This window comes from Haliotis rufescens, unplaced genomic scaffold, assembly GCF_023055435.1.
Source record: "Haliotis rufescens isolate VD_foot unplaced genomic scaffold, xgHalRufe1.0.p SCAF_8, whole genome shotgun sequence".
In the NCBI taxonomy this organism is placed as follows: Eukaryota; Metazoa; Mollusca; class Gastropoda; order Lepetellida; family Haliotidae; genus Haliotis; species Haliotis rufescens.
This window is the reverse complement of record NW_025964372.1, coordinates 40,646,031-40,659,008: the sequence shown is the minus strand read 5'-3', so window position 1 is coordinate 40,659,008 and position 12,978 is coordinate 40,646,031. Positions and strand designations below refer to the sequence as shown.

General features: G+C 40.4%; 1 protein-coding gene across 1 annotated transcript in view; it reads right to left on the bottom strand.

Moving 5' to 3' along the window:
- The window catches only part of LOC124151083 (valine--tRNA ligase-like), a 48,445-nt gene extending 40,406 nt beyond the window's left edge, over window positions 1-8,039 (bottom strand). The window contains exons 1-4 of the mRNA XM_048389028.1: window positions 7,905-8,039; window positions 6,279-6,357; window positions 4,255-4,355; window positions 2,403-2,521 (exon numbers count right to left, since the gene is read on the bottom strand). Of these exons, the coding sequence (XP_048244985.1) occupies window positions 2,403-2,521; window positions 4,255-4,355; window positions 6,279-6,357; window positions 7,905-8,009 (404 nt within the window). The 5' untranslated portion in view covers window positions 8,010-8,039. The remainder of the gene's footprint in view (window positions 1-2,402; window positions 2,522-4,254; window positions 4,356-6,278; window positions 6,358-7,904) is intronic.
- Window positions 8,040-12,978: the final 4,939 nt, after the last annotated feature.

Genomic DNA, 12,978 nt, shown 5'->3' with positions numbered 1-12,978 from the left:
ATGAGACAGTCAGGGACAACCTACCTCTGTCCCAGCAAAAGAACAAAGGAAGAAACAATAGAGTTACATAACCAGCTTGCAGTGGCAAGCCCAGTAGATGGGCCCAGCACATTTTCAACTGCCATATACATCTTTGGTGTAGCTATAGTCTGGAAGTTAATTTAAGGTACCGACGTTTACTACAATATCTGAAAAACTATTGGACCTACTCCAGTCAAAGTTGGTATAAGATTATTAAACAGTCATACATAACTAGATATTACATTTAAAGACAATCGGTGCATGAATAAAAAATCTGTCTATTTAGCTATCACTATATTTCATCAACAACCAGACCTGTTCATCGGGGGTGGAACGAGCATTCATTGAAACAGCCATCTGCATAATGCTACCCCTGCGTCACAGGGCCATATGACACAGTTGAACCAATCAACTCAACTCGAAAGGTTGCACAGGAATCACGCACGCACGCACAAATACGGTGTTAGCATTAGATTTCATAATGTCTCAGTGCAAGCATCTTTCCGCTGATGCGGAAGGTTTTGTTGTTAAAATATTTGAATACTTTAAGGCTGAAAGTGAAAGACATTCGCCCTTCTTTGACATTTCAAAGTACATGAAAAGAAGAATTCATGTGTTACAGCTTCCCAAACAAACCGTAGTTAAGATTTTGAGTGCGTGAGTATGGTTTTACGCCGCTTTTAGCAATATTCCAGCAATATCACGGCGGGGGACACCAGAAATGGGCTTCACACATTGTACCCATGTCGGGAATCGAACCCGGGTCTTCGGCGTGACGAGCGAACGCTTGAACCACTAGGCTACCCGACCGCCCTATGATTTTGAACTCTCATAAAAACACATGCTCCCCTGCACATCCCTTAGGGGGCATCTCAAAACAGGATAGGAAATTAAAGTTAGTTAAGGATTGACTGTGTATTTTTTTCGGTTCATTGAGGTATGAATCGAAAAGCCGATATGCAAACTGTATGAATCCGCGTAGCGGATTCTTACAAAAGTTTGCACATCGGCTTTTCGATTCATACCTCAATGAACCGAAAAAAATATACAGTCAATGCTTATAATTAAATTCGACAACGTAAAACATGTTTTATCTACAATAGTTTAACCCAAAACAGTTGCATATATCAAAACAGACAAAAATGACGACATTGATAAACATTCCAGGTGTAGGAATATATACAGTGGCGTGACATGAATCAGGTGATCGTTTAATTTATGCACATAACTTGACACGCCTACACAGTCAGTAGCCAATCAACGGAGAGTGGGATTAAAACAATGTTCATTTGACCTGTCAATTAAGGCAAGAGGCGAAAAGAACTGCAACAGTCAGACTGTAACGAACCGGAAGAAATATGTCCGAGAGAAGGCGGCAGTTTCAAATAACATGGTCATTTACTGCGTGATTCAAACATTACTTCCCTGATTACGGTAAATCACAGTTGGAGAAATGCTAGTTATTAATGAAACCCGAAGACATGAAAGTTGAACCGGGGCGAGCGGGAAAAAAACAGGCGAGCGAGCCTGCCCGTTTGCTGTTTCATTCATTCTTGGCCTTCGGTTTCAAAGGGTAGTTTGGACAATGAATATGCATGAAAGTCGCTAAATGTCCTGTGCATGACGATACACGTGAGCAGAAAGGGAATTCCCTCGACTGTAATATTGGGATTCCCCGACATTCCGAAGTAATAAAAGTAGTGCGCCGCGGTGGGCGTGGCTTAATTTTTTACATTCATTGGGAAATGAATGCAATAACACGTGACCAATTCAGCTAATCAGAATGCAGGAATTTCCATGAACACAACGAAAATTTAATTATATTCCTTTGATAAGAAAGTTGTCAGGGACGTGATTCGGCGGTTTACATGAGAAACACAAATTCTCCTTACAGAGCATGACTTATATATTTCCAAATGGACCATTTGAAAACTCCTTTCCAAATTTGGATATCAGTACAAAAAGATGAAAGGGTCGAAACTAGCAATGTGTGAATGACCAGATATCATTCGTTTGTGTATCAATTATTTGTGCACTATTAAAAAGAATAAGAAGAAGGCTATAAGCCTGTCTATTTGGACGAAACCTGGGTTAACGCCTGCCACACAGCGGCTTACCAATGGTCTCACCCAGATACCAGAGAGCCTCAGTGCAAGATCTCCCCTGGTAAAGGAGAGTGTCTGATTGTCCTCCATGCAGATAGGACACCAGAAATGGGCTTCACACATCGAGATATAAACCCACGATCATACCTTCCTGGCGTGCTCAAGGAACATAACTCTGCACAACACACAACCTTGTTCGTAGTTTTCCTTATTTTGGCAATGAAGGCCTGTACAATGTCAATAGCCCCCTATAGGTTTATGATAGGTGAGAATTACCATCTGATGATAGCATCTTGTATAGAGCAAGTGAGGGCGTGTCCCAGGTGGAGTGTTCCAGTCACATTGGGGGGTGGGAGGACCATCACGAACGGGGGCTCCTTCCCTCCAACCAGTCCCTGTAACCAATAATAATGATAAAAAGTTCTTGATGGGTTCGACTGGGCAGCACTTCCCCGGAGAAGTCCCATTCACTGTCTGGGCTGCATGTAAGGGGGGCAAGGGTGCTAAGCTGTTGATGGCCTAACCAGCCTGACTGCCAGGAAACCAACCCTGTTTGCTGCATTTTGTATTTTAATCTGTTTGTATGTATGTATGTATGTATGTATGTATGTATGTATGTATGTATGTATGTATGTATGTATGTATGTATGTGTGCGTGTGTGCGTGCATGTGTGTGTGCGTGCATGTAATAATAATGATGATGATGATGATGATAATAATGATCATAATAATAATCATAATTATCATCATCATAATAATAATAATAATCATAAGAAGAAGAAGAAGAAGAAGAATAGTAGCGTACTTATGTTGCTATATTTAACAATACCCTCATCATCGGGATAGTGTGTATTCCATTTCCAAATGTATTCTCTGCTCCCTGGAAATAATGACAACATAGCTGCCTTTTTGATGCATAAACATTTCCATCTGACCCTACTGGGTACCCATTCACTGCTGGGTGAACAGTGGGATAGTCTGTCTGAACACAATCACTTGTATAAGGAGGCACCAGATTATTATAACCTGTGTTTCACTTTGGGGCAGACTCAAAACCAGAAAGACTCCCATGCAGTCATCCCACTTTTAATGACTCAGTTCTATTTTGTCAAACACAGGTTATAAATTTGAACATTATTTACAGACTGGTCATTTATAAAAGAGAGGGGGTGTTACATGTTACATAAGTGTGCGTGCGTGTGTGTCAGTCAGCAAAATATGATACAGTCCTAAGACCAATCTCATCCCCACCAATTACTGTTCCTTTAAGGGCCTCTAAAACATTTAAGAAATTAACAAAACATACAAACATAAAAAATAATTACTTTATAATATTAACATGCTTTTATCATTCCTGTTAGCAATTATAGCTTGAAGGAGTACACTACAAAACAATGGTTGGTGACAGAGGATTATACGCCAAATAGACCTTTATGGCTTCTCAATACTTCTGTACACCAAGTGATTAACAAAAACTGCCAAACTATTTACTGTAACGCAGCGTCCCATTCCACACATCTTCCCGAGGCAAGAGAGTTAACTGACAATAAAAGTCCAGATTCCACCCTTGCCAAACTAGGCTGGTATTATGGAGTCTGGATTAACGAGTCAATGCACAGTCCAATCAAAATTGCTCATTGAAATTAAAATCCAGTTCGTTAACTGAAATGCAGATTTCGGTCGATTGCAGGGTTTGCAAAGCATGTGCACTGCCAACTCATTGTCAACAGATACTTTCCCAATCTTTTCATGTTTTTAATCAAGGTTCTCACGTGATTTGATGAACTTTGCGATGTACGATCCATTTTATCACAATATAGACCTTGATTATCAATCAGATCATTTTGACTGTAAGCCGCCATTTTGTTTGAAGCAAGAGCAAGTGATACGAGAGGTGGAATCTGATTGGTCCATAGGAAAGGCATAGAAGGGACATAACTTGTAATAGCCACTGGGGGCGCTACGATCGAGCCCAGGAATTCCAGCCTAGTTCGGCAAGGGTGGAAACTGGACTTTTAAAGTCAGTTAACTCTCTTGCCTCGGGAAGATGCGTTCCTCAAGGCGATCCATAGGCTTACGTTTGTCATAGCACAAAGATCACTTTTTGAAACAGGTCTGGTAGACTTACCTGTGCCTGTGGGGTGAAGAATTCTTGCTGTACCCACCACTCGTACCACCCTGACTCCACATACTCCGGGGTGTAGGTGGGAGGGAGGGGGCCAGAAACATCTGTGAAAAAACATGTTTCAAGATTAATATCAGAGGACGATTTAACTGCTGGCCTGTTGGCCCGTGGCCAGTTACAATTTTGAAAGGCTTGCTGAAATGTAAAGTAGATGTCGGTGACCTGGACACTGCTCATGAATCATGTGATTTGGGTGAGAAAATATATATAGGGGATGAGGTCGTGTCAATGCCACAACCGGTGACCAGTTTGTAATGTTGTATACAAGAACATCTTTGTTTGCTCAGAAGTCGCCACGAAATGAGGCAACTGGAAGCCAACATTTGATCTCAGAGTTCAGGAAAACAGGTTTTAGGGATGAGGAGTTCTAACATTTTGGGAGCCCCCTGGGTAACACAGTTGTAGCCTGCAACAAATAGGTTTGGAGAAGGGCCAGTTAGTTTGGAGAAGGGCCAGTTAGTTTGGAGAAGGGGCAGTAACTTTTGAAAGGAGCAAGCCCTGCAGGCTATATACAAATTTGTTCTTCAATCTACCCCTGATAAAATTCCAGGTATTAGAGCCGTTTACATAAATTGTAATGGCATGGATAGATTAAGTTCCACGTGCATGAAGGGCACACTTAAAAGTGTTATAACAACAACTGTTTATTAAATAAAGTCATCCGTAAATGTAAAATGCTCAAGTAAACAGGACAAACACATGGATAAAGATCATATGAACATCCTGACAGCAAAATTCACAAAATATTTCTCAGGTGCACCAGTCGTCTAGGGCATCACAATTTGCTGTGCAGAGTTGCATCCCTTGGGCACTCCAGAAATCGAAGATTGTGGGTTTCATCAAAGTGGTAAACATCTAAGACCTGCATCACTTCGGGTTTTCCTCCCACATTAAGCTGACACATCGAATATAACTGGAATATTGTTAAAAGCAGTGTTAAACCCTACTCACTCACTCACTTTATATGGGACAAACTTTTCTGATTATGAAGGTCAAGGTGAAATAACATTCACAGATATCGTAAAAGGATCAAAAGTATCGTTCTTGTTGGCACACTTAAATTGTAAAAGGGCACAATAAAACATCTTTATGAAGCCCTGTTCCAAATGAAAAACAAAATATTACTTAGGCAACTCATCAGCTCGGACACAAGAATTTGTGATTTTGTTGAACATTGAGTATTAGAATTTATTTTTACCACTGAAACAAGATATTCTACCAACAAAACCATAGAGCTGCACATATGTACCAATATTTCGACCTACTCAAGCTAATTGGTTAGCATGAAAGTTATAAACCATAAATAAGATAAGTATGGTCTTATCAAGTGATATCTTTTCTGGTACTAAAAATTGTCATCACTGAGATAGATATAGTATCATCATTGGTTGCTTTACATTATATATTAACCATATTTTATTTTTAAATGCACAATTGTCTGCTGGACATGCTGGATGTACTGTTAAAATAAATACCGTATTCGCTGAATAAGCGCCCCGCTCTAATAAGCGCCCATGGCGATATTTGCTGATAAATTGGCTAGTAAACAATCCCAATTAGCACCCCTTCCGATTGATCAATGTACACAAGACATATTTATTCGTGTATAATACGCACTCATGTGTTATATGCACCCTTTATTATGGGCAATCAAATTCTGGAAAATATATCTGTCGTGTATGATACGCCCATACTTTTCTTTTGTATCATTCAGGCTGTCGGCATAAACCACGAAATTAACGATCTTTCAACTCTGTTTTTTTTTCTCCACAAATTATATTCTAATAACAGCCCCCATTTTCTAATTTTGAGAGCGCCCAGGGCGCTGACTGCGTCAAATACGGTATGCGTTGAGCAATACAAAAAACTTATCTTGTTTCTATTTTCTTGAAGGAATGCCTACCAAATATTAAAAGATCCATCCCTGAATATATCTCTCAAAGGATGGATGACATCAGGCTTCTTACCTTTCTTCTCTCCTGGGTGAGAAGACACTCTGGAAGATGTATGCTCTGGGTTTCTGCTACCAGTAGTCGTTGAATAGGCCTGTTTGTTATATAAACGAGTGGACATATGCAGTTATGTGAAAAGGATAAAAGTCTTATTTACATCAAAAGTCATAAAAAGACTTATTTCATGCTTTTTGTCATATACCATGTATGTCTCATCTTGTGAAGTCTGAAAAACACATTTCTTTGCAATTCGTTAAAATCTGTTTTTTTCATACTTTACAAAAAGCATGAAACAGTCTCAATATCTGACAATGTACAAACAAGACTTTCATTACCATACAGGTTCCACAAATATATCACAACATGTTGAACAAACATCACCAGTCAGATCATAACATGTATGTTTCTTTGTTTGCTGTGTAATGCCACAATCAGCAATATTCCTGCTATAAGACGACAGTCTGTAAATAATAATCTGGGCCAGACGAACCAGTGGTTGATACCATGAGCATCATCCCACTCCATCTGGGTATGATGACACACAATCAACCTCATCACCACCTGACCCATGTAGGTGCCTTGCAAGCATAGATTAATTGCTGGGAGATATTAGCCGAGAGCTACGATGGGGTCCTACATCACAGTCATGTCCCGACTGTAGGATCCCATGGTGGCTCTCGGGGAGGGAGATATATATCCTAGTCTCCACATGGGAACAGTCAAGTGTCAATATCTAAGCTTGAGTATCAATTAGATCTGAACAGGGTTCGTACACTCACATACCTATATAACAAGTCTGTGGTACACTAAACTTCAAGAAAGTTTATGACTTTTCCATGACTTTATACACAAATGACTTTATCAGATTTAATTAGTTCCACAGTGTGAAATTTACTGCTGTAGCAGGTGTATATATTTGCATTTTAGTTGGTTTTTTTGTAAATAAATCTATTTCAAGTTTTGTTTCTGTTGAACTATATTCAAGAAACCAAGAAAACCCGGTTACACTACTAATTATAGTGATATGGTTGTATACTCTATGAAGTAATTATCAATGCAGAAGCAAGACTTCAACAAATGTTCAAGTACAGTTAGTCAAATATGAATTAGTCCCATATGCATTTTCGGCAAAACCAAACCAGATTGATTTCTCTCTTTCACGGCACAGATTTTCGATGCATAAAGATCCGAGTTGGAATTGATCTTCAGCAACCCATGCTTATCGTAAGAGGCTGACAGTTTCGGGTTGTCAGGCTCACTGCATTGGTTGATGCATAGCTGGAATATTGCTGAGTGCGACGGGAAACAACAAACAAACAACATATTTTCGTGCACTTCGTTACTCTGTAAGCAGTGTAATCATACGATTCACATGTGCATGGTGTGTGCACAATAGATACATTACTTGTGCAAAGTATTAGCAGAGATCCTCTATCATATGGTCTCTGGTATTAGTGAATACATGCTACAAAGGATAGAAATCTTCAGAGGTCACCAGCTGATGGCAAACAGCCGTGACAGCCAGCTGATGACATCTTACAAAATAATTCAATTTGTAAATTTATAGCAAATTTACGCTTTGCTATGGCAGTGTCAACAATATAATGTCACAGTAAATTGCTGAAGTAAGCTGACAAATACCGTATAGCTTTTCGATGCACTCGATGCATGAATCCGATGTCCCTTGTATATTTTTAGGCCATATCTTTGATAGAAAAATCGCATGTGACACCAGGAGGCTGCCATTTTGTCAACATGTACAAACTCTGAGCAGCATGTTTCACAAATTTGGTAACGCAAAGTTGCAGCCTTATGCGCGGTATGGATAACATTGAGCTCTTTGCAGCGTCCTCTTTGTTACACGCGGTGTCGGGATTTACATCGTTCAAGTGAAGTCTGTGCCGTTCCGGATCTCTCTCTCTGCCCCCCCCCCCCCCCCCCCCCCCCCATCCTTGAATACCAAATGTAGTATGTTGTAGGCAGTAAAATTATATGAGAGAGTTTTTTTGATATTTTGGACCCCTCCTAAACATGCTGGATCCGCCCTTGTTGTGATTCATAGCTTGATATTTATTCATGTCATGTAATAGTGTAATGTCAATAGACATATAACACTAAAAAAGGTTGATTTATTTAAAAAGGTTGATTTATTTGAGGCCGTAAATGAAACCCGGTTTTGCCATTGCATATGTTTTTTGGTATACTATCGACTATCGGGTGTAAACTGAACAAGAAGTTATCAATACCCTCCAAATTTGAATATGTGCATAAGTCAAACAATATATATGTCATAATTATACATCATTATATCAAAAAGGGTTGTGAGTACAACTGACAGTATGACAGATGAGTAAACCGCAAAATGAAAGCATCATTTGAACCTAAAAAGCTAAAAACAACAAAAACACCTCAATAGCAAAACCCTAGAGTTCAGCACTTCCCTGATACAAACAATTATTTGAGAATTATTTGATGAACTATGCTCTGGAAACAATCCCTAGCCTCGTATGAAGTCTTACTTGTTGCCATGGGAACGCAAAGAAATATTCCCGAATAGAACAAGGTCCTGATGTGTATACAAAGTTGCATGAAAAAGTAACAATGGTTTATGAGTTATGCTGCGGAAACGAAACGTGACGGACGAACCACTTTTCTACATACCCTGCAATTCTACATCCTCTGCAAATCTTCATTTGAGAGTGAGTGAGTGAGTGAGTTGGGTTTTACGCCGCTTTTAACAGTATTCCAGTTATATTGCGGCGTGTCAGCTTAATGTGGGGGAAAGCCCGAAGTGATGCAGGTCTCAGACGTTTACCACTTCGGTGAAACCCACGAGCACGGGTATGGTGCTGACAAACCTAGAAACATAATCGGGGCGCACCAGGATTCGAACCCGCAATCATAGGTTTCTGGCATGCCCAAGGGACGCAATTCTGCACAGCGAATCGCGGCGCCTTAGACGCCTGGGCCACCCGTGCCCCCTCATTTGAGAGGGCATGAAATACATGCGTATACAGCAAACACATGTACGTATTATTTTGACAACAATGAAGTTCAGTTCATATATTCAAAACAACAACGACCCTTATTTTTCAAGATACTAAATTGCACATTATTCAACAATTACTACTCCTTTGTTGTCATCCATGTTTCATGTTATAACTCTGTACATTGTCCTATATTGCCTTTGCTTGGCCTGTATCATAATAATATGTAAATGCACCGATGAGCTGTATAGCTCATAGTCAACAGAGAATGAACCCTACACCTGTGTAATTGTCGTCATTCACTTGATGCCCACTTAATGAATTTATTACAGGTATAATTAGTGGTTCCTCTTTGGCATTTCTAGTTCTTGGGTAGTTATTCAATCTAAGATCGGCTTATAAATCCAGGTCTCTTGTGGCGAATGTTTTACATGTTATGTGATATTGTCGCAACTGCGTTGTGAGGTTAACTGGCCCCTACAACAGTTACCTAACCGAATTGTCGTTCCGCGACGTCATGGTCAATGTAAGCCATGGCTCTACAAGTTGCCTGGTAGCCAAGGATCTTTAAAGGAAAGGAGTGCTTGGTCTGTCGGTCCTTACTCCGAACTGTCTCCATCACAATTCATGTACCGGCCCTTGCTCTCTGCTGATTAAGTAACTAATCGACGACAACGTGGAAACAATCCGATGACAAATGTGAAATGTCCTTTCTCTATAAATTCCCTTCTTAACCCAAGTTAATGTCACGAACTTTACGTATAATGCAACTACATCATTGAAGCTATCCAAGGTTTTATTTGTTACAATTTTGTTACAATTTTCTAATGTTTTTTAGATGCATTTTAACCTTGTAATAATATGCATGTGACAGCGCAACAAGAGAGGAATTTGTTTAGTTTGACAATCAAAGGGGTAACCGATAATATGTTGATTGATTAATCACTCACGGTGATAAGTGCCGCGTGACGATTCCGGGATAGAATAGGTCTTCAGCAACCCATGCTTGTCGTAAAAGGCGACTAACGGGATCGGGTGTTCTGGCTCGCTGACATGGTTGATGCATGTCATCGATCCCAATTGCGTGGATCGATGCTCATGATATCAATCACTGGATTGGATTGTCTGGTCCAGACTCGAGTATTTACAGACCGCCGTCATATCGCTGGAATATTGCTGAGTGCGGCGTTAAACAAGAAACCAACCAACCAGCCAAAGTATAAGTGTTTGTACGTGTAGGTTTACTTCCTAATTACTAAAGCAGACGGAATATACCCATATCTAGGCGTGAAGTGCCGATAAAAAAAACCCAACAATTTGTTCCAAGGGTTAGCCGACAATACGTTGATTGCTCATTGTTATCAAAATCAATGTATTTATTTATAGAACCGTGGACATCGTGAACATAGTTGGCACGTGTGCTTTCTCAGCTGACCAATGAAACTTGACACCTATGTGGAACACATTAACCAAACTTACGTGATCAGTTGAGAAACGAACACGAGTTATAATATCCCGAAACGCTATATATATTATAGAATATGAGATTATTACAAAGACCAAGTTCCTTTGTACAGCTGCACATGTATGGGATATTGTTCGAATACATTCCTCGAACAATGTAACTGCCTATATTATACGAACAACTTTTGTCGGTTGTTTACATTCATTTGCTTTAGCATTTATATAACAGAATCATTCTTGTTACCACGTTATCGTTCGGAAGTTCTTTGATGCGAGACAGCCAACACTAGGTCGTTGTTTTAACAAGCCGTTTCGTTTGTAGGCGTGTATATGTGATAGTCAATGTCCAAAATGTTGCTTATAAACAAATTATACAAATTGACAGAAAAATCGGCCCATCTTCTTAACAGATTGACTAAAACTTATTAAAAAGTTCAAAAGGGCTTAAAAACATCCCATTAGACTCATGCCAGGATTAGAAGCAAAAAAACATAAATAACTTTCGTTTCCTTTTAATCCAATCATTTTCCGTCAATTAATTTTCAGAAATTAAACATCAAAATGTTTGAAAGTCATTATCATAATAAAATAGATGGACAGATGTTTTAGTCAATTTTGTGAAGTAACTGAAATATTTAGGCGTTTTATAAATTGCCTGAGTGACAATTTCGTTCGTTTTACACTTTTCCTGTGACAAAACAATCAGTAGATTGTATTACAAGTCAAAATAGTTGTTTGACTGCGTTATAGAAGTTGGTGAGTAAATATGAAATCATACAGCTTTATTGATTACAACCTGTGGTATATTTCTTCCATTCTTACACCGTAATCTTACTTCGCGAAGTTTATCAAATCACGTGAGCACCTTTATTAAAAACATGGAAAGATTTGGAAAATATCTGTTGACGCCGAGCTTGCGGTATACATGCTTTGCAAATCCTGCAGTCGACCGAAATCTGCACTGCAGTTTACGAACCGGGTGTCGATTTTTGTTTAATACGCGATTTTGATTGGACTATGCATAGACTCGTTAGTCCAGCCAAAGTGAAACTCCATAATTCAAGCCTAGTTCGGCAAGGGTGGAAATTGGACTTTGAAAGTCAGTTAACTCCCTTGCCTGAAACAAGATACATTAATGGTGTTGTATTTGCACAAACACAGTTTTTCCCATCGTAATACGCCATTCGCTTACCTGACAGGCATTGTAAATGCATGATAATACTTATAAAGTGAAAACACTGCGTCAATCGAACAGTGACAGTTCAACAACATGCCAAGATTAACAGAAGTGTAAAGAAACAACGTCATAGGCCGCTTGCATGCAGGGGAATCCCGATCAGCTGTAGCTGGGTTTTCAATGTAGCGCCCAGCACCATCCCAGGCTATGGGATCGGTTTCAACAGCATGGGTCAACACGTGATTGGCCAAGATCGTAACCACCCCCGCTCAAGATCGCTTCATCCGACTGTGCCACCTACATGAATACCCGTACTGCGCAGAATCTCCGAAGAGACCGTACGAAACCGTTTAATAGCAGCAGGTCTACGAGAAAAATGTCCTGTTCGACGCGTCATATTGAGTCGACAACATCGTCAACAACGACTGCATTTGTGTCGTCAATACAGGGCATGACCTCAACTGCGATGGAGAGATGTCTGGTTCAAGAGCACGGATCTGCAGACGTCGGGGAGAACGTTAAGCCGGAAACTGCGTACAGGAAGTGAACAGGTTTGGTGGGGGTAGCGTTATGATGTGGGCGGCTATCTCTAATCATAGCAGGACAGGTTTGGTCCATATCAAGGACAATGTAACGGCTCAACGATATATCAACGAAATTCTCCTACCACACGTACTCCCAATTGCAGCCAACGGCAACGATGTATTCGAGGCAGCGGGACAACGCTTGACCGCAGACAGCGCGGATCACAAGAGCCTGTCCACACAACAACAACGTTGATGTTCTCCCCTGGCCCTCCAGATCCCCGGATATGAACCCGATAGAGCACCTGTGGGATGAATTGGATAGACGGCTACGCCGACGTCAACCACAGCCCCAGACGTTGCAGCAGTTGGCCTTTTCGTTGCAGGGCGAGTGGGCTACCATTCCCAAGGATGCGATTCGTGTCTTCCATGGGCAGGAGATGTCAGGCCGCTATCGATTCCAACGGGGACATACGCGTTATTGATGGTAGATGACCTTCACTTGGACTTTTCCTATGTACGTATAACTGAGATGACTACAATCACCAATTGTTCTCTCCACA